This window comes from Corythoichthys intestinalis, chromosome 1 (genome assembly GCF_030265065.1).
Source record: "Corythoichthys intestinalis isolate RoL2023-P3 chromosome 1, ASM3026506v1, whole genome shotgun sequence".
Lineage (NCBI taxonomy): Eukaryota > Metazoa > Chordata > Actinopteri > Syngnathiformes > Syngnathidae > Corythoichthys > Corythoichthys intestinalis.
This window is the reverse complement of record NC_080395.1, coordinates 67372419-67396034: the sequence shown is the minus strand read 5'-3', so window position 1 is coordinate 67396034 and position 23616 is coordinate 67372419. Positions and strand designations below refer to the sequence as shown.

Below are 23616 nucleotides of genomic sequence, written 5' to 3'. Positions count from 1 at the left end.
AAATACATTGTTTTTGGTACTTCAGTTAGCAGAGTGGTGCCTTGCTGGCAAAGAAAATTCTGCCTTCCCTACGTAGGTTTTGCTTATGCATTGCATTGCAATACAGCATAATTTAAAATGGAAGGAATTCAAGTCCTAATTTAGGAAATTACCACCCAACTGTCTGTAGTTAGCTGCTCAAACACCCCAGCGAACCTCATGAGGATAAGCGGCTCGATATATGACATGAAATCTGAGTCTTTATGTGCAATAATTTCTCATAGGGCTACTGTATATTTAACTGAGTATTAACATCGAACCTCTTAAATTCGTATCCTTATTTTCATATATTTTAATAAATAAATAAAATGTTAGGAAAGAAAATTATTAAAATCAACATGAATAAAAACAGAAATAACCTCTGGTTATGGAACTTCGGACTATAAGCCGTTACTTTTTCCCCTCATTTTGAAACATGCAGCTTATAGTCCAGTGCATCTTATTTAGAGCTGAAACGAATACTCGAGCAACTCGAGTAACTCGAGTTTAAAAACTGATCCGAGTAATTTTAGTCACCTCGAGGAATCGTTTAATTTTGCCAGCTCGAAGCATCACGTTTTGCCCGGACTACTTTTAATGCGGGACAACGCGCTGATGTGACGTGCGTAGAGGAAGAAGCAATAAAAAAATATTTAAAAAACCTTTCTGCAGCCGACAGCTGCTACAAACTACGCCGACGTTGCTAAAAACTAGCCCCTATGCGTCTCATAGATATCACGTGTATGTTGAACTAGATGCACAGTACTGTAAAGGTATATATATTTTTTTAATTATTAAATTTATTAGGATCATGGAAGCTTCCACTTGGGGAAAATATATACATACAGTATATCCTGTATATACATGATATAATAAAAATACTGCGATTGGCTGGCAACCAGTTCAGGGTGTCCCCTGCCTACTGCCCGTTGTTAGCTGGGATAGGCTCCAGCACCTCCGCGACCCTCGTGAGGAATAAGCGGCATGGAAAATGAATGAATGAATGAATGAATGAATAATAAAAATATAAGGTACTGTGCAAATGTTTTAGGCAGATGTCCTGCCTAAAACTTTTGCACAGTTACTGTATGTTTTATCCAATTACTCGATTAATCAATAGGATTTTCAGTCGATTACACGAATACTAAAATATTCGATAGCTGCAGCTGTTCATTTATTTGGGTTAAAAGGTACACTTTATATGACGGCAGCATCATAAGGCTGCCATCATACCGTCATAATTGTGACATGACACTATCACGGACATTATTAAATGCTTATGACAGATGTCATTAAGTATCATCCAGCAAATTATGCCACTAACTCCTTTTATGTCCATCTTTTACATCTATTCAAAAGTGTTATAATTTGCCAGATGACACAAAATGACATCTTTCATGAGCATTCATTAATGCGTATGGCAGTGTCATGTTATAATTATGATGGTCTTATGACAGTTTTATGGCGCCGCTGTCAAATAAAGTGTTACAGAAAAAAAGCAAACAAAAGCAATTAATGAAACAACTGGATGAATAACTGAAGAAATAATTAGCACAGAACATATGCGATTGTTATTTACATCTGTAGCGCTGCAATGCATGGTAGGAGGCATGTTGGACAACAATAGCATTTACAGCAGGTGGCAGCAGAGATTGACCGTCTCCCACAAGGGAGCAGTGATGGCCAAATGAAGCTTCTTGAAGCAATGAAGCTTTGCAGCCATTTGGTTCAAAGCTTCAAGGTGGTTCATATGGTTTTATGAGTTTTATGATGTCACTGTCAAATGAAGTGTTACCAGTTCATATCTCTTGGTGTAAATATCCCATAATACAGAGAGGACCGCTGCGGCTTATAGTCCGGTGCAGCTTATCTATCAGCAAATATGGTTATCGTGTCAAATTTGGTGTGTGGAGGCTAATAGTCAGGTGCGCCTTATAGGTCGGCATTTACGGTAATCAAAAGTGGATTTATTATTATTATCATTGTTATTCTTTTTTTTTTATTTTAAAATATTTAACTCTTCACCTGACATTGACAATGAACGATATCAAATTCATTTAAACTGGGAGGACTGTCCATGAATGCCCATCTTTCAGCGCAGATCATCGATTTTTCACTCCCAGCCTCTCCCAGTCAAGCTGGATTGGACGGCTAGTGCCATCAATGGCATCTGATCAGTAAACACATGCTCATTTAATATAAAATATGTAAATGGTAAATGGTGTTATACTTGTATAGCGCTTTTCCACCTTTCAAGGCGCTCAAAGCGCTTTACACTACATCGCCATCTACCGACTGATGACGCAGCACCAGGAGCAATGTGGGGTTCAGTATCTTGCTCAAGGATACTTGGGGGAGTTTATCGAACAGAGAATCGAATTCACAACCTCTTAGTTGGGGGACAACTACTCTACCGCTGAGCTACGCCACCCCGCCAACTTACGTAAACTGATATTTTCAGGTTATTTGAGTGACGCATCACTTAAATTCCACTTGAACTTTTAATTGGACTGAATGTCAGCAAAGGAAACATTTAATTGATTCACTCACGTAATTCTAATGGTCAATGTGTCCGGAGGTGGTAACTTGGTAGACTGTTTTATCTTTGCGGGATGTGGTCTGTGTTCAGACTGGCAGCCAAAATCCGATTTTTAGCTCAACTGGCTTGAAACTCTTTTGTAGTCTGAACAGCCACAAAGCACAGAATCAGATTTTTGCGGGACAGATTGAAACCACAGCCAAATCCGGGAGGTAGTTTCATGTCAGATATGGACATGATGCTCCTCAGACTGAACATTTCAGAGGGGTTTTGACTGTCCGTGACGTCACTCAATGCTAAATGATGCTTTTGTTGCCACAGCAACTTGTCAGGTGGGTGAATAATGTGGCCCAGTGAGAACAGGCCCAGATGTGATTTGGACACTTGCTAAAAATAGTGTGAACAGTCAGTCCTAAAAATCATATTTAAGGAGGAATCTGATTGGAATCAGATATGCCTGCAGTCAGACGACAGCCTTATTAAAGTCACTGCAGGTGGCCAACAGGTGATGGTATTTGAACCAAGGTTAGTCAACCTTTTAGTCACTAAGCAGTAAGGGTGTAACGGTACATGTATTTGTATTGAACCGTTTCGGTACATGGTGCTCGGTTCGGAACGGACGCGTACCGAACGAGTTTCTGACGTAATGTAACCCTTACTTTTCAAGGCTGTGAGTCGATCGGGTTACAGTTTCTTTTTGTAGATTATATTTACTCCGTCTTCACTACTATAATGAGGACCAACACGGTAGGACAGTATAACCCAGAAACGTCAACGGCGCGACAACGTGGCTGCCGCAAGAACGCAGTGAAACGCGGGCTTTAAAGTCAATCAGCCAATGCACACCAGTCGCAGTGCGGCCACGTGTTAGATGCGTCCCAGAAGCGGCTCAACACGACGCACGCGAATAGAACGGCAGAGTTTATTATTTGACACGAGACACGACCCTCCTGCATCAATACTAGTACCGGTAGCTAGGATCGGGCAGACCGGAAGTCACTCGTGTAAAAATATGGTGGATCCAGTCGATTTTCAAACTAATATGCAATCGTAACCCACTTTTTGAGTCCATCAGATCTCTTGAGTGGTAGATCGGGGCACAGTTGACTTGTCTGCTATAATAATAACCAACACGGCCCCGTGTTCAATACAAAACCCTCCTACCACAACAAAACATGTAGGAACTAATATTCACATAGGAACTAAAGTTATACAACATAAAATATTCAATATAAATGAATACTACATCACATTTGTAAAATAGAAACACATAATAAAATAAATAATAGCCCATTTAAATAAACTAAATTGAAATGAGCTAAAACACCTGTAATTAAATAATAAGAATAATACACAGATCCTGCTTACACAATTAAATTTATTAATTTCTGTGTGACGCCTTAACTTGAGAAAATACACAAATAAAGCTTTTGAAAACCGTTCATAAGAAGAAAAAGAAATTCATTGAGGCATTTTATTTGTAAAATACATGTTCAAATCTTTGTCATTGGGATTGCTTTTCTCTTTAGCACAGGACTTCTTTTTTCTTCTTTCTTTCAGAAAGAAAGCTGACCAATACGTGGGGTCTGAAAGGCAAATTGTTGTTGGATTATCTTTAAATACCAGCTACTTTTTGAGCAGAATTCTAACTTAGGCTAATTTTCCTATTGTTGAAAGCACAAAGGTGTGTAATAAACAACTAGCACATTTATATTTTGCATTTTGTTTTCTTACTCTACCGAAAATTACCCGAACCGTGACCTCAAAACCGAGGTACGTAAGGAACCGAGATTTTTGTGTACCGTTACACCCCTACTAAGCAGCATGTAGTCAAGTGCTATTCTTCATTGATTTTTCTGCAAAAATCTCTTTTATTTTGACGAGATTTGTTTTCGCCGTACTTTTTTTGACACAGACAAGGAGGAAATTCAAAATCGTTTGCTGATTTGCATTTCCTAGCTGCTGGCAGGTTGTTTCCAAAGCTGTTGTACTGTGCACTATCGTTAACAAAGATGCTGCCACCGGCATATGTAAACAATACAATTGGATGGACAACTACAGTATGTTGTGATTATACTTTGGCCAATGTTATGCACCAAAGGTCGCATGGAGAATTGTAAGAATATTTGATTTGTGAGATTGATCATGCAAATTGGCTATTGCCAGCATGTGAAATATTCACCTTGCCACATTCTGTTTCAAATCACATTGGGTACTGAACAATGTAGAGAATGGGAGCATGATTTACAGCACGTCACAGTGCATTCCAATTTCTGATTGGCATTAAACGTGCCGTCTGGAAATTTAATACCTACATTTACAGTATTTTAACTCTAACATTTTAAGACTAAAGACTCTGAAATAACAATACAGACTTCTCTAGTAAAAACAGTTTTTTTGTTTGCTTGCATTGCATTAATGTTTATGCACCCAGCCTACTAATCAGTACTTCTCTTTCCAATCTGATTTGTGGCAATGAACATCTGCAGCCCATTTAGTGAGATAAACAAGGTTGTTTGGAGGGGAATTGGCTCGTTGGGCTTCATTGCCCCTGACTCTCGGAGTCTTAACATGGATCAAGTTCGCTCTGTTCAATTCCAACTTGTTGAATTTTCCTTTCTTCATTTAGGAGATTGTAATTTTTGTTGAAAAGAAGAAAAAATCCAACCAATGTACACGGACAGATTTCAAAATGCAAACTAAAAAATGATACACAGGTCAAAAAAAGGGCAGAAGCAATGCTAATGTGTAGCGTCGCTACAATACATGTACAATACATATGTAAATGCATGGTATAGAAAATATGCTGAATGTTGCAAAAAAAATTCTGGCATTATAAGAAACCTTCAATATGTAGAATTTAAGTATTAACTCATTGAATGTGATTGTATTTGCCTACTTGCGAAATGATTCAGATTGCTTTCGTTTGATTAGTAGTTATTTGTGTTCAAATGTAATATATTTTTTCAATTGCTTAATTGTAATTATTGTGTTAAGTTTTGTTAAAGTTTTTATGTTTTAGCCCAATTTCCAGAGCAGTAATTTAGGTAAATGCGAACAGAATACGCTACTGTTGAGAATTTTGAGTCATTACATCAGAAATGGTATATTAAAGTGATGAATTGAGTTGAAATAGTGTTACCATAATTCTCTATAACCACTTGAAAAAAATTTGTATAGTGACGTCACAAGTAAGGGAGGACAATCTGGGATACTTGCATTTGATTAGCTAAAATACAGTAGTACTTAGTACTGACATTGATAAAATGTTTGCCTCAACTTCAGGAAGCCAATGGTAGGGATTAATGCTTTTCATTTACATTTTACTGCATGATTACGCATAAGCTGACTTTTGGCCAGTTGACCTAAAATCAAACACAAGTCCACCTTTTCTATCAGAATATTGCAAATACTTAAATCTACTGACTGACTTAAATTTATTAGCTTTTTATGAAATGCCATATAATTTTTTTTTCAAGCTAGGAGAAATTTGGGTCGCAGCATTTTGTATTTCTCTTTTAATTTCTTGGTTATAATTTAAGGTACAGCAAAAAATAGTTGGGTTATCTGCAAATAGTATGAATTTTAACATTTCCAAAGCATTTGTGATTTCATTAATAAAGATGTGTGTTCACCTTTTCCACAGATGGGGCAACGATGGGGCCTGTCACCAGTGTGCAATCTTTCATGGGACTTCAGGCTATGTGGGTCCCTCAAGGATTTTCCACAATAACTACAAAGAAAACCGCCGCCGGTGTGTGAAAACCTGTGGCGGAAAAGTTCAGCTTTCTGAGCGAAACTTTGATCACATTCAGAGCAGGTATATGGCTTCTCTCCACTGTGAATTCTCAAATGGCTATCGAGGTTACCTGCAATAGACACAGACATGCAAACAGTCAGACATTAGACTTGTTTTTTAATTAAAACCTTGTTTTATTTCACTTGCAGTGTAACCTGACATATTTCCACATCAGGAAAAACAGCTTTCTCTTACATGTCACACTGGGGAAGGGGGGGTCTTAAAAAATTAAGGAGAATAAAATCATGTTCTACTGAAGCTAAGCAATATCGAATACCTTAAAGTGCATGTGACACGAAAAAGCATGTTTATTTCATAATACATGCAGTATTTTATGCTCCTGAATGATATGGACCGCTTGGATGTGTGTGGAAGCGATCGCTATATTTATTTAGTTTTTTTAATCCCGCGCCATGAAAATGAGTGACTTCCGGCTTCGGTCTTGCATTGAGGAGGAGGGCGCTGTGACGTGTACGGTAGAAGGCGTCCTCTTCACTATACAGCGTACTGTTATGTATGAGGACGAAGGATTCGGACGATTTTGCGGATTAATATGTTTATTTTTCCATCACGCCAGCCAAAAAAGCTGCAGAAAAATCATTCTGTATGAGGGAGAGGCGTATGCGCCTTTTTGGAATTTCAAAAGGTTCCCATTCACCGTGGATATTGGCCAGAACAAGCCCGACTACTGTGGGACCATTGGACTTACGAGGAAGTGAGTAAACATCTTGTTTAGTATTATGTCAAATAGTAAAATATTACAAAGTTAACACTACAAACTTTCTTTAAATAAATGACTACTTACGTTTGATCATTGATAGGCATGTAAAAAGCTCTCCTCATGCACATTAGCAGCACGTTAGCTGCACAACAACTGCAGCCACCCTCCTCCGGGAACCAACTGTAAATTGCTCTCCGCCGGGCGGTTTGCCGATCCACGAAGACAATCGACAACCCAGTCGTCATGTCAAATAATCCAGGCTAGTTATGTGTGATTTTCCGCTTAGAAGGCTTTGAAACATCACTCGGTTTGGGTTAGCATGTCGGCTAGCTGTCACGCCTTTTGGTTTGTTTACATTCTCCGAAGCCAGGGAAGGGAAATGACATATGTCCAATTTAGGCCTCATAAAATATCGTTCGGGAGGTGCGACAGTGAAGTCGACAGTTTTGACCATTATGGAGTAATTCTGCCATGTCATCCTGAATAAATGCATTTTTATTATTTCATATTCCATTTAGCACAAGACTGTTATTTGTCATGACCATGCCATTTAATTAGCAATTGGGGAAAATACTTGCATAAAAAGAATATCCTGTAAAAATATTGTAAGTAAAGAGACAGAAACAATGACATTTTGCAGCTCTCTTTGTCGCGTTTTCCTCGTTGTGAATAGTTCTCCCTCGACGGGCTGACTGGTCTTTCTCAAGCCATTTATATAGCTATTGGGGAAAAATGCTTGGATAAAAAGAATATCCTGTAAAAATATTGGAGAAGAGAGACTGAAACAATGACATTTTGCGGCTCTCATCGTCGCGTTTTCCTCGTTCTGAATAATTCCCCCTCAATGGGCTGAATAGTAAAATCGATGAGCCCAGTCTACCGCTGACGTCATCCACCTGTTGGGGACGCTAAAGCCCTATAATGGTAGGCGTGGCTGACCGGCAGATTAAAAGACTAATTTCTCGTCATCTGCGCTTTGCTAAATTGTTGTATATAGTCAAATCGTCTCAAAATATGATTCTAATTCACATAATAATGCCATTTAAGACTTTTTTTTCTCCTGTTGTATGCTCTTTAAATAGCAATTTTCTTTGGTATTGGCAATGTTTCTCAAATTGTTTACTTTTTTGTTTCTTGTATGACACTACGAACATTTTATTGAGCCACATTTTGAAGTTCTATGATCAAAAAATGGCTTTCAAGTGTACCTTTCTGACCGAAACTTTTTCCACAGTGCTGGCAGATGTGAGGTTTCTCTCCGGTGTGGAGCTTCATGTGATTCCTCAGAGAACCAGAGTTTGCCAGAAGCTTGGGGCAGAGGCTGCACTGCAACTGAGAGAAAATCCCAAATCAAATTTCTTTTTTTCCCTTCTCAGATATTCTTGGTGTTGAAACAACATTTCAGAAACCACATGGTAGTCCTTTAAAAAGAGGATACATGAACGGTGAAAACATTTAACTCACAGGAACAAAGAATTTAGGTGCTGTAATCTAAAGTATGGATATAAGGGCAAAAAATATATATATACTGAGTAAAAGTACAATCATCTACCGCAATTTTGAGACTATAAGCTACTACTTTTTCCCTTAATTTTAAATCCTGCGGTTTATAGCCCAGTGCGGCTTATTTTCTGATTTATCTGGTTTAATAGGTAACACTTTATTTGACATCTGTGTCATAAGACCGTCATAATATGACATGACACTGCCATGGGGAAATTTTGTAACTAACTCCATTTATGTCCAGCTCGGATCTTTTACAGTGGGGCAAGTAAGTATTTAGTCAATCACTAATTGTGCTAGTTCTCCCACTTGAAAATATTAGAGAGGCCTGTAATTGTCAACATGGGTAAACTTCAACCATGAGAGACAGAATGTGGGAAAAAAAAAAAAAAAAAAACAGAAAATCACATTGTTTGATTTTTAAAGAATTTATTGGCAAATCATGGTGGAAAATAAGCATTTGGTCAATACCAAAAGTTCATCTCAATACTTTGTTATGTACCCTTTGTTGGCAATAACGAAGGCCAAACGTTTTCTGTAACTCTTCAAAAGCTTTTCACACACTGTTGTTGGTATTTTGGCCCATTCCTCCATGCAGATCTCTTATAGAGCAGTGATGTTTTGGAGCTGTCGTTGGGCAACATGGACTTTTAACTCCTTCCACAGATTTTCTATGGGGTTGAGATCTGGAGACTGGCTAAGTCACTCCAGGACCTTGAAATGCTTCTTACGAAGCCACTCCTTTGTTGCCATGGCTGTGTGTTTGGGATCATTGTCATGCTGAAAGACCCAGCCACGTCTCATCTTCAATGCCCTTGCCGATGGAAGGAGATTTTCACTCAATATCTCTCGATACATGGCCCCATTCACTTTTCTTTACACAGATCAGTCGTCCCGGTCCCTTTGCAGAAAAACAGCCCCAAAGCATGTTTCCACCCCCATGCTTCACAGTGGGTATGGTGTTCTTCAGATGCAATTAAGTATTCTCGAAGCCACTTTTCCTGTCGTGTTTTCCATGTCTCCCTCCTCAAACACACCTGAATCAAATAATCAGGATCATTATCAGGCTTCTGGAGAGGTTGGTGATGACATAATCATTTGATTCAGGTGTGTTAGGGGAGAGAGACGTAGAAAACACGACAGGATTTATGGCATCGAGGTCCAGATTTAGTGAACCCTGGTCTAGAGCATGACATTTTGTGACACGGGAATTCCGTGGTCGGGACGGGACGTGAATGAAAGTCAAAGGGAGTGTACAGGAGCAGGAGTAACATCGATCTGTATTATAATAATTAGGGCTGCAGCTATCGAATATTTTAGTAATCGAGTAATCGACTGAAAATTCTATCGATTAATCGAGTAATCGGATAAAACAAATATATTTTTAGGTGAAGAGCAATTATACATATACATGAGAAAACAAGACATTTCATGTAATCTTGAACCATTTTCAGTCAATCAATGTCTTTATTTTCGATGTATATTGTTGAAAACAGCCAACAATTGCATCTCAGATGTAACTAGAATTTAAAAAAAAAGACTAATTCACTGCTTTCACTCAAAAAACTTTTAGATCTTATTAATTAATATATATATATATATATATATATATATATATATATATATATATATATATATATATATATATATATATATTACCTAAAAATGCCATTACGCTTGATAACACACATCACTTTAAAGTTAGGATTTTTTCCCACGTGTTTCAATTGAATTTCTCTTTGTGTCAAGCCATTTTTAAGTTTTATTTAAGTTTTAAGTTAGTCTAAACTGTAAGTCCTGATAGGAATTTGAGTTTTTGCTGTGTTCAAAATAAATGTATGATACAGGCTGTATTGGAGCACATTAGGGACCAGTGCTACTTGGTGTTTTATCCAGCAATGACTACTGAGCTAAAATTGATAGTTAGCATGATTAAGTTTTTATTTTACACCCTCATCACTCCACAATGCTATGTTATGTTAAAGCCTGTATGTAAGACACGTTAGCCACGCATCGACAGTGGTCTTAATTAATTGAAACCTAGCCCTCCGCAGGGCTAACGTTCTGTGAGCTAGTAGCGACAGTAACGTTAATCTTATTTATTAGCGCTTAGCGCTCTTTATTAGCACTTAGCGCTGTACTGCTTTAAGATGGCGGCTGTTTACAAACTCTGCCCAGACGCGGCCGAGTCTGTCATTTGGCATCTAGTTCAACATACATGTGATCTCTATGAGACGCACCAGACGCTGCCTGTTACCAATGTAGCATTGTGCGGGCTAGTATTTAGCAACGTCGGCGTCGTTTGTGGCGGCTGTCGGCTGCGGTAAGTTTTTTTTTCTTTCTTCCTCTTCCTCTCCGCACGTGACAGCGCGCTGTCCCGCATTAAAAGTAGTCCTAGCAAAACGTGATGCTTAGAGCTGTCAAAATAAACGATTACTCGAGGTGAATAAAATTACTCGGATCAGTTTTTAAACTCGAGTTACTCGAGTTGCTCGAGTACTCGTTTCAGCTCTAATAATAATAGTTATCTATAGAGTGATCTTTATCAGCTGGTCGCACAACACACCAAATTGAAGAAGCAGCCATATTTGTTGTCATTTTTCAGTGACCCAACGCTGTTTTGGCTTGGGTTAGCAAGACAAAAGACACACAATATCACATAATCCAAAAGTGCTTCTGTGGCACACAGTTAAAGTCAAAATAGTTACTTTATTATTTTCTTGTGTCTACAGATTGATTCACCCTATGTTTAAAATGTTTCATTTTATTTAGTTGTGTTTTGGCAAAATATACACATAAGTTTCAGCCTGAAAGAATGTTGTACTGACAGTTTTGAACCAGCAGGGGGCGGCGTTCACCACTTGGCGTGCATGGGCAATGAGTATTCGCATTTTTGAGCAAACAAGACATGAGCCGTCGACGCAGCCATGTGAGACAGACGTCGCGTTTAAAAAGTAAAAATTTTTTGTGTGTTTCAGGTGAGAAAAAAATAATAAAATTTGACTGAGTATATTAGTATATTTTGTGATGATTGTGATGTGTATTGTGAGTTAATAAAGTTTAAAAATATGTTAATCGTTGAGTATGTTTACGTAGGTCTGCAGGTGTGTTCATAATGGCGAGCGGACGACGAATGAATGATAATAGTGTGTAAAATAGGCACGGTTTGCTTCTTAACTGAGCAGTACTGTGGTTGGTAAAATAAAAACAGACCAAGAATAAACAGCTTCAAATTTTGTGCCAAAATTTCCATAATTAATAGCGGTCGTAGGTCGTTCACATTGGCAGTCAATGTCACTGTTTCACTGCGAACACAACATGAAAGAGTAAACAACGTGTGCATTAACGTTTCTTTTTTACAGTCGATGGGAGTAACTCATTGACTGTTTAAAAAAAAAAAAAAAAAAAAAAGAAATTAAAAAAAAAATAACTCGTCAAACCCTGGGTTAGACATGCATGGGGAAAAATATATATACATGTATATATATATATATGTATATATATATATATATATATATATATATATATATACTTTTTTTTCCAGGAAGCGTGTCAAAATATGTGCATTTTTCTTCATTGATTTATTAAAATGAGCGAAATTTTATATTTACAAATACAAATGTAGCACTTGAAATAGTCGAAACCCATATTCGGACACTTTTACTATAACAGTTTCATCCATAGAACGTTTTAAAGAATAAAAATAAAAAAAGGTTCCTGCTATATGTGTAAAACTAAATATTGAAATGAAATATTGGAATGCAACTGAAACCCAAGGTATTCGTGTTGTTTACTTTGTCATTATTGTTTTATATTGTTTATTTATTCTGTTAATTTTCTATAGACTGCATGTAATATGCTATATTTCAATGACACATATGCCATGACAGTCAAGTTTCCGATCTGTTTCGCTGAAGCTTGTCCCAACTCGATTGCGACAGATTGTGACTGTGCATGCGCGAAACCGTTAGTTTCTCTCGAGCCGTGACGGTGCTACAGATACATAAATGATAGATTCACCGATAGAAATTTATTTTTAAAATATAAGCATGTATTAAAAAAATTAAGTGATGCAGGTTTCGTGCGTTCGCAGTCGCAATCCGTCACAATTAGCCTGTCGCAAGTGGGTAGTGACAATGATACTATATATGGGGTATTTGGACAGTTACACAGTGTTCATCACTTCCCCCCAACTATACATAGATTCAGCTTTATACTATACTAGTCCTTCTCAAAAAATTAGCATATTGTGATAAAGTTCATTATTTTCTGGATTCATTACACAGAACTGAAGTAGTTCAAGCCTTTTATTTTTTTAACATTGATGATTTTGGCAAAAAAGTCAAGAAAAAACAAAAATCCCTATCTCAAAAAATTAGCATATTTCATCCGCCCAATACAAAAAAAGTGTTTTTCAATACAAAAAAACGTCAACCTTCAATTAATTATATCAGCAATGCACTCAATACTTGGTTGGGAATCCTTTTGCAGAAATGACTGCTTCAATGCGGCGTGGCATGGAGGCAATCCACCTGTGGCACTGCTGAGATGTTATGGAGGCCCAGGATGCTTCGATAGCGGCCTTAAACTCATCCACAGTGTTGGGTCTGGTGTCTCTCAACTTCCTCTTCACAATATCCCCCATATTCTCTATGGTATTCAGGTCAGGAGAGTTGGCAGGCCAATTGAGCACAGTAATGCCATGGTCAGTAAACCATTTACCAGTGGTTGTGGCACTGTGAGCAGGTGCCAGGTCATGCTGAAAAATGAAATATTCAGCTCCATAAAGCTTTTCAGCAGATGAAAGCATTAAGTGTTCCAAAATCTCCTGATAGCTAGCTGCATTGTCCCTGCCCTTGATAAAACAAAGTAGACCAACACCTGCAGCTGACATGGCACCCCAGACCATCACTGAATGTGGGTACTTGACACTGGCCATCAGGCATTTTGGCATTTCCTTCTCCTCAGTCTTCCTCCAAACTCTGGCACCTTGATTTTCCGAATGACATGTAAAATTTGGTTTCATTTGAAAAAAGTACTTTGGTAACACTTTACAATAAGGATCCCTTAATTAACATTAGTTAATGCATTTTTGGACAATAACTAATGTTTAAGCAACATTACAATAATTAATATAATTGCATATCTCACATTTATTAATATATTAACATGAGTTAATGCATTAACAAATGCATTAGCTAATGCACTAGTTAATGCATTAGTTAATGCATTAGTTAATGCATAACCAGACATTGACTAATGGTTTGGTAAAATTAAAATATATATAGGCCTGTATAGGGTTAGGGTTTTGGGTTTAGCATTGGGGTTTGTTAACTTAGCCTTTATAATTTCTTAGTCAAGGGACACATGCTGAACGTACCTTTTAAGTATTACTTAACCTTAATTAACCATTGCTGAATGTTTTTAGGACCCTTATTAAAAAGTGTAGCACATGTATCCCTTAACTAAGAACTAAAAAAGAACTAAGCGCTTCTGCCGCTGTTTCAGGTTCAAAAGTGGCTTGACCTGTGAAACGCGGCACCTGTAGCCCATTTCCAGCACACGCCTGTGCACGGTGGCTCTGGATGTTTCTACTCCAGACTCAGTCCACTGTTTCTGCAGGTCCCCCGAGGTCTGGAATCGGCCCTTCTCCACAATGTTTCTCAGGGTGCGGTCATCTCTTCTGATTGTGCAGCGTTTCCTGCCACACTTTTTCCTTCCCACAGACTTCCCACTGAGGTGCCTTAATACAGCACTCTGGAAACAGCCTATTTGCTCAGAAATTTATTTCTGTGTCTTAGCCTCTTGCTTGAGGGTGTCAATGATGGCCTTCTGGACACCAGTCAGGTCGGCAGTCTTGCCCATGATTGCGGTTTTGAGTAATGAACCAGGCTGGGAGTTTTTAAAAGCCTCAGGAATCTTTCGCAGGAGTTTTGAGTTAATTCGCTGATTCAGATTATTAGGTTAGTGGCTTCTTTAGTGTACCTTTTCATGATATGCTAATTTTTTGAGATAGGGATTTTTTTTTTTTACTTTATTGCCAAAATCATCAATATTAAAACAATAAAAGGCATGAAGTAATTCAGTTGTGTGTAATGAATCTAAAATATATGAAAGTCTAACGTTTATCAGTACATTACAGAAAATAATGGACTTTATCACAATATGCTAATTTTTTTAGAAGGACTAGTATACATGTACTTTAGGTTTTAATCAAAAAGTGGATTCAAAGTGCTCATTTTCCACTCCAGATCAATTCCAAGAAATTCTGAACATTGTTTAGTAAAAATAAATTCACAAGTAGACAGTGGGACTTCCTCCCTGGTAGGAGGCATTGGCAAGCTCCAACCTCTACTCTAGGAAGGCTTTTAAAACCATGCAGTGGTGAAGATCGCCACTGGAGGCTGGCTTCAAAACTGATCTCTCAAACACTTCCATTCTAAACAGTCTGATTTCACCATCAAAATAATCCAATACAAAGCTTGGTTTAAACTTTGAATTTGGACTGTATCACAACACAACCGCTTCATAAAATTTGGACAGAGTGATTTTTTTTTCTTCCTACTACAATTGTCAAATCATATATATATATTTTTTTTTCAAAACAAGCATATGTATGCTACAGCACATTACAGGTTGAAGGCTGTGCACACATAAACTCTCCTAACTCATAACCTACATGCAAACACAGGCACCAATAAGCCCACTGTTAATTTATTCAACTCTGATCCAAAAACTAAAAAAAATCAGGCATCAAGGATAAAGGCCGCATGCCCATGCTACATAGATACCGTGTTTAAAGACGATTGGTGATTGCTATGAGTTTGTATAAACATGCATGTAATATCTTATGTACTGTACATCTTCCATGTATGTAGAAATAAAACATGAAAATAAGTTTACGGCTCCTTTAAGCATGTTAAAAATTAATTATGGTTGATAGAGCGGAGCCAAAGTATAACAGTAAGACATACATAGTGTTACTATATTATTAAATTACTCTGAAAAACTGCTCTTTTGAAAATGTTATACTTAATGAGACGCCAAGCACATGCAGGTCCCACATGAACATGTCTAACCTTTGGAGGGTGTGAATAAATCAATTTGCTGCAGTGAAGGAGGCGATGGATGCGCAGCGAGGGACGACGTGCAAAGGACTTGCCACAGTGCTCACAGACATACGGCTTCTCGCCTGTGTGCAGGACCAAGTGCTCTTTGAGGTCCCGCTTCAGGCCATAGGTCTTTTCACAGTGGGGACAGGAAAACGGACGCTCCCCACGGTGGCTCAGCTGTAGAGAGATTACATCATTATTCCTTGCAGGAGCACACACATTACATTCACTAACTGGACACAAAAACATCTAAACCAGGGGTCCCTATATCCAGCCCGCCTCCACATTTGGTCAGGCCCCCTGAACAATACCAGAGAGCATTTTTATTTTATTTATTTATTTATTTATTTTCAATAGTGTTATTTATTTCCTGGCTTTTTTCTGTGAAGAACCCAGAGAGGGTTATTTGGTTATTATCTATTTAATTAATAGTGTTCTTTATTAAATTATATTATATCATATTATATTATATTATGTTATGTTAAATTATATTATACAATATTATACAACATTATATTACCGTATTGGCCCGAATATAAGACATATATACATACACATTGCATTGAAATTAGACTGAAAAAGAGGGGGTCGTCTTACATTCGTGGTCTAGTCATTATACCCATTCACAACACTAGATGGCGCCAGATATCATTGAAGTCATGTTCTGTCATGACAGATCTCAGCTACTCTCAAGTTTAACCAGTTTGCATTATTTTATTGCAATGTTTTTCCTTATTCAGATTTGTTTCAAGACTACAGTTACACTTAGACTTCACTTTGATGGTTAATGCAGTTATTGCAATTTTGTTGTTTTATCACAATAGATTGGTTAATTTACATTTCAAAAACCAGAGGCCATTCATTTACGAATGTGATTGCACTTTAGTTTACATATTTAAATGTTCAGATATGAAGATTTGAATGAGGCGAAATAACATGCTTTTTATCTCAAATATACTGTTATAATCATTTGTTTCGGATGTACTGTAATTACTTTCTGTATAAAAATTAATTTGGTGTTCAAAAAGTCTTTTTTCAAACTTGAGTCTTGAAAAAGAGGGGGTCGTCTTATAATCAAAGCCGTCTTATATTCGGGCCAATACAGTATATTATATTATTATTATTTGTATTTTATTTACTTTTCTTCCGTGAAGAATCCAGAAAGGGTTATTTGATTGTGGCTTTCTGAAAAACAATACATTTTTAAATTAAGGCATCCCTGCAATCGTCACTTTTTCTGTTACAAACTGACCCATCACCTCATCAGAGAAGGTAAAAGTTATGTGGCCCTCACAGGAAAAAGTTTGGGGACCCCGGATCTAAATGTACACAATATCGGGTTTTTAAAATCTCTATCAAGCACGTGTGTGCTATTACAGGCTTAAGGCTGCCCTCTGCTGGCTAATCCGCCACCTACAGGCAACCTGTAACCTACAGGCAAAAATAATTCCGCACTGCCCTCTACTGGCAAATTACCATCCGACAGAAGGTTGCCCTCTACTGGCAAATTACCATCCGACAGAAGGTTGCCCTCTACTGGCTTACTACTAACCAGTGTTGTTAAACTTAGTTTAAAAAAAAAAAAAAAAAAAAAAAAGGTAATTAGTTACATTTACAAATTACTTCTCCCAAGAAGTAATTGAGTTGGTAACTCAGTTTCCTCATTGTGAGAGTAGTTAGTTACTCAGCAAAGTAACTGATGTTACTTTTCATGTTCCACACGTTAATACATTACACTTTCTATAACATCTTTCACATCAAAGATGTTTATATTAACTGATTTAAGAATAAAAACAATATATACAGTATTTTAGAATATTTGGCATTTATTTGGATCAAATATATTAGTACGTTAAGAAAACACAAATGTTAATTGACCATTAAACAGGGAAAATCTCAAACTGTATGTTAGGCCTACAGCACAATAAGCAGAACACAATCCTTAAATATTCCGTAAAGTAACAAAATTAAATATTGAAAATAATTCAAGTTCAAAAACTAATACCCAAAAACTTGGCTAAAAGGACTCATGTTATGACTCATCCTGCCTGTAATTTTAAGGAGCGGGATGTAGTGCCAGTACTAAGTAGGGCATGATCAGCCCACCAAGCCAATAATCAACGCATTTGCAAAGGCGTCACCACCCCCTTCCCTCCTCCCGCTCTGCTCTCTCCAGGGCTGGCAGGTAAGCAAGTGGATGCCTGACAAAATCAGACAACTGGCGCTTCATTCAACCAAATTGCAGTAACGCCCCACTTCACATCCTCAGTAACGATAACGACGTTGCAAGGGGAAGGAAAGAAGAGGGGAAAAGTAATTAATTAGATTACTCACTACTGAAAAAATAACACCTTAAAGGGATCCTCTATTTTTAAGACAAGTAATTCTTAAAAGATAAATGTTAGTATTAGCTAAATAATTTGATTTTAAAACCGCTCTTAATGTTTTTGTTTTAACAAAGTTTGTAAAATTATTTTTAAGTGATAGGTCACCATTCTTGTTACGTCACAGTGCGTGACGTCACCGGGCCCGTTGCCGAAATTCCAGCGTGTCACTCGTTAGCTTTCCTAACATGTCGTCGGTTCTACCCTTCCTATTTGAACTAGATCTGAAAAGTGAGGAGCAGGACAGCACTGTCGGTCGTTCACAAGACGAGCTTCAGGGAAAAATGCGTGCAGCAAATACCTGATAAGACAAAAGCTGGGCAAAAGTCTCAATGACAACAGAGCGAGAGAGCGTATGCTGTTGGGAACTCCGGTTGGGAGCGAGAGTGTATGCTGTTGGGAACTCCGGTTTTATTAGCAGATACAGTGATACCTCTGCTCACGAACGCTTAAGCTCACGAACTTTTCGCCTCAAGAACATTAAATTCGCGAGCGTATAGTCTCTGCTGACGAACTAGTTTTCGGCGGACGAACCAAACCACGCGGTCGAACAGTGCCACGAGAAGCTGACGCACGCTCACGGCGTCCCAGTTCGTCCCCTCCCTTTCGTTGAGTGCGGACGTGGTTTGTGTTTGATAGACATTTTGGACCATATTGAGTGTACTTTTGTTATTATGGGACCGAAAAAGACCCCACCACAGGCTAGTGTTAAGCCTAAGAAGATATTAAAGAAAATAAGGTATATTTTTGTGTAGTTTTAAGGCTTATTTAGTAGAAAATTATGTTTTATGGGGACCTGGGAACCGATTATTCTCATTTTAATGGTTTCTTATGGGAAATAAATGTTCGGAAGACAAACTTTTAGCCTTACCCACACTTTCTGGGAACCAATTATGTTCGTGAGCTGAGGGATCACTGTATTCAAGGTAAGCATATTGCGTTTTCAAACTTATCCCAATATAATTATGTAGATTGTTAGCATCCAGAGCTGTCGTGTGCTTTACATACAGTACAGGCCAAAGAGCACACCTTGTGTAATCCATGTCTTGTACATTGTAACGCGTGGTAGGTAGGATACGTGTATAAAAGTACCAAAAAGGGGAGAAGCTTCCACCTATGCAAATTTTATTCGCAAAAAATAATATTTCCACCTTGACCACTCTTCACTCGGGAGCTCAGCAGTACGCAAACACGCGTTCCCTGACGAACTCCAACATTGTTATACGGTCCATGTCAGAGTCACTGTCGTCACTGCAGCGTGCCATAGTGCTTTGATTATTTGGTATGATTTGGGGAAAACTCCCACGAAGAATAGTTAACAAAAAAGATAGCAATAGTAATCCAAATCCGCGTTTTTTACTCACTCGAAGATCCAGGAATTAGACTGATCCAGTGGCAATGTTGCAGCCGCTGATTCCACAAAATAGACTGATCCGAAAAGCCGCTGTGGGACCGACGAATTAAAAAAATAGACAGATCCGAAACCAATATTGCAGACGCGGTGGGACCGTCGGATACAGAAAATAGACGGATCCCTTACTTGACTGAGGATCCAGGAAAATTGTTCGGGCGCCAGTTGTAACGCATGGTGGGTAGGATACGTGCATACAGGGACCAAAAAGGGGGAGAAGCTTCCACTTATGCACATTTATTCACTAAAAATAATAATTCCACCTTGACCACTCACTTCACTCCCCTTGTTTCCATTTGACTGGAAATTGCATCCAAAGGCAGCACATCGTGGCATTTTACTTCGCGAGTTTAGGCAGCAATAAGCAATTGTTGAACACGCTACACATTTGGAAAGATCCCAATGAAGTCATCACTGCGAGCCCGCAAACCATGGCGGCAACCAACGGTCAAAATATGTAGTAAATATTATAAAATATTGCCATTGATTTAACATTTTATGTGTTTCTAACAACATTTTAGTACAAAAGAACAATTGTGGTTTATTAGAGCCTACATGTAATTAAGGTAGAGGATCACTTTAAAAATGCCATTATACTCTAACACTGTTATTAAGGGTTAGCTGATATAACTGCCACAAACTATAATTCTGCAATCAATTAATCAGTATTGACTAAAAAAATAAGAAAAAAATCCGGCTCTGAGAAGTGATCGATACTGGCCCACGCAACATAGCTATCATGTTCCAAGACGACTGGCTCTAATGATGGATGAGTAAAACTTCAAAGTTAGTGTCCATAACAACAACAACAACCTAAGTGACGACTTGACAGGCTTTCAGCCTGTAACAAGAACAACAACAACACCTGAGTGACGACTTGAAGGGCCTTCGTTTAAAGTAAGATTCGCGAGGCAGATGGTACAGTCTTGCTATGTGGTCAATTGGTGAACCGGCCCGAAATGGTGGTATCGGTATGGCGGAGTACCAACAAAGAGGACGCTGATACCATTTACAGGTCCAGTTTTATGACACTTGACCACAGCCTTTTTTTCTCCTGACGCTCACTACAATCTTTGTTGTGTGATGACACGTGATCATTTTAGCATCATTATACAGTGGGGCAAATAAGTATTTAGTCAAGCACTAATAGTGAAAGTTCTCCCACTTGAAAATATTACAGAGGCCTGTAATTGTCAACATGGGTAAACTTCAACCATGAGAGACAGAATGTGAAAAAAAAACAAAACAAACAGAAAATCACATTGTTTGATTTTTAAAGAATTTATTTGCAAATCATGGTGGAAAATAAGTATTTGGTCAATACCAAAAGTTCATCTCAATACTTTGTTATGTGCCCTTCGTTGGCAATAACGGAGGCCAAACGTTTTCTGTAATTCTTCACAAGCTTTTTACACACTGTTGCTGGTATTTTGGCCCATTCCTCCCTGCAGATCTCCTCTAGAGCAGTTATGTTTTGGGGCTGTCGTTGGGCAACACGGACTTTCAACTCCCTCCACAGATTTTCTATGAGGTTGAGATCTGGAGACTGGCTAGTCCACTCCAGGACCTTGAAATGCTTCTTACGAAGCCACTCCTTTGTTGCCATGGCTGTGTGTTTGGGATCATTGTCATGCTGAAAGACCCAGCCACGTCTCATCTTCAATGCCTTTGCCGATGGAAGGAGATTTTCACTCAATATCTCTCGATACATGGCCCCATTCACTTTTCTTTACACAGATCAGTCGTCCTGGTCCCTTTGCAGAAAAACAGCCCCAAAGCATGTTTCCACACCCATGCTTCACAGTGGGTATGGTGCAATTAAGTATTCTTTCTCCTCCATACAAGATAACCTGTGTTTCTACCAAAAAGTTCTATTTTGGTTTCATCTGACCGTAACACATTCTCCCAGTCCTCTCCTGGATCATCCAAATGCTCTCTAGCGAACCGCAGACGGGCCTGGACGTGTACTTTCTTCAGCAGGGAGACACGTCTGGCAGTGCAGGATTTGAGTCCCTGGCGGCGCATTGTGTTACTGATAGTAGCCTTTGTACTGTGGTCCCAGCTCTCTGTAGTTCAGGGGTGGGCAAACTATTCCACAAAGGGCCGCTGTGGGTGCGGGTTTTTGCTGCAACCCATCAAGAGGACACCTTTTCACCAATCTGGTGTGTTATAAGTGCAATCAATTGATTGCAGTCAGGTGCTTCTTGTTTCCATTGAAACCTCATTGGTTAAAAGCTCTGTGCTGGATCAGTTGGAACAAAGACCAGGACCCACTGCGGCCCTCGAGGACCGGTTTGCCCACCCCTGCTGTAGTTCATTCACTAGGTCCCTCCGTGTGGTTCTGGGATTTTTGCTCACCGTTCTTGTTATCATTTGGACGCCACGGCGTGAGATCTTGCATGGAGCCCCCGGATCGAGGGAGATTATCAGTGGTATTGTATGTCTTCCATTTTCTAATAATTGCTCCAACTGTTGATTTCTTTACACCAAGCGTTTTACCAATTACAGATTCAGTCTTCCCAGCCTGGTGCAGGTCTACAATTTTGTCTCTGGTGTCCTTGGACAGCTCTTTGGTCTTGACCATAGTGGAGTTTAGAGTGTGACTGACTGAGATTGTGGACAGGTGTCTTTTATACCGATAATGAGTTAAAACAGGTGCCATTAATACAGGTAATGAGTGGAGCCTCGTTAGACTTCGTTAGAAGAAGTGAGACCTCTTTGAAAGCCAGAAATCTTGCTTGTTTGTAGGTGACCAATACTTATTTTCCACTCTAATTTGGAAATAAATTCTTTAAAAAACAAACAATGTGATTTTCTCTTTTTTTCCCACATTGTGTCTCTCATGGTTGAGGTACCCATTTGACAATTACAGGCCTCTCTAATCTTTTCAAGTAGGAGAACTTGCACAATTGGTGGTTGACTAAATAATTATGTGCCCCACTGTATATATGCATATATACATATATATATATATATATGTGTGTGTATATATATATATATATATATATATATATATATATATATATACACATATACATACATGCATATATATATACAGTGGGGAGAACAAGTATTTGGTTTGCACAAGACCAGACTTAAGCTATGTGGTAAGCAGGTTATCGCAGTACTTTAATGAACCCACGGAGGAGCAGTGGACTACTGTGAAACATGTCTTACGATACCCAAAAGGTACTTCCGAAAAGAGCCTTAGTTTCAAAAGAGACGACAATGCAAAACTTGGTATACAGGCATATAGTGATGCTGACTGGGTAGCTGATACTAGCGGCAGGCATTTTCTTGAGCAAGAATAGTTCTTCAATTTCTTGGAAAACAAAGAAACAACCTACAGTCGTACTATCTATCTGTGAAGCTGAATATATGGCACTGGCTTCAACCATACAACAATGCCTATATTTAGAACAACTACGAGGTAGCATTGATCATTATCAGTACACTCCCACAACTGTACACGTATTGTCCAACCGATGACATGATAGCTGATATCATGACAAAACCTGTAACAAAGTTAAAATTGAAGAAATTTGACAGTGTTATTTTTGGAATTTGAAATGTAAATGTTAATGTGTTTGTTCAGAGGGGCATCAACATGAGAATAAGTGGGGGTGTTGAGAGAAATGTTATGTATTTATGGATGTGTCTAAGCCTGGCGCAATATGCAACAATTCCATTTATCGCACGGTGATTAAAAATGAAGGCGGTAAATTTTTCGACTGCGATTTATCGCCTCGCGTGCACGTGCATGCGCGCGTGCGGCTGACGTGCAGTTAAAAGTTCGGCTTTCTTGTTACCAACTACGCAAAATGCATTTTCGTTCTGGGTCCGGCAAAAAATAGCGCCGGAGCCAATTTGTTCCCATTGTATCCTATTGTTCAACGTATACCGGCCGCGTCAGTGCTCTGGATTGACTGCGAACCATCTCCGGCGTGCCGGAGCCCGTCGGATGGTTTAGGCTATTTTTTAGTTTAGTGCAGTTTAAGTTTAGCGCAGGTGGAGAAAAAAAAGAAAAGGTGACGCTTACCAGTGGAATGAAGATGTAAATGATAGCAAAATATAAGCATGGTGTGTGCATCCATGAACTGGGTTGACAAGTGGGCCGTAGAATGTCGAT

The 23616-nt window shown here is 38.6% G+C and overlaps 1 protein-coding gene across 2 annotated transcripts in view; it reads right to left on the bottom strand.

The window, feature by feature from the left end:
* LOC130920047 (zinc finger and SCAN domain-containing protein 2-like) overlaps window positions 1-23616 on the bottom strand; it is an 85005-nt gene that overhangs the window by 15596 nt on the left and 45793 nt on the right. For both annotated transcript variants that reach the window (XM_057842887.1, XM_057842879.1), the window contains exons 6-8: window positions 15660-15869; window positions 8286-8409; window positions 6193-6426 (exon numbers count right to left, since the gene is read on the bottom strand). In XM_057842887.1, the coding sequence (XP_057698870.1) occupies window positions 6193-6426; window positions 8286-8409; window positions 15660-15869 (568 nt within the window). The remainder of the gene's footprint in view (window positions 1-6192; window positions 6427-8285; window positions 8410-15659; window positions 15870-23616) is intronic.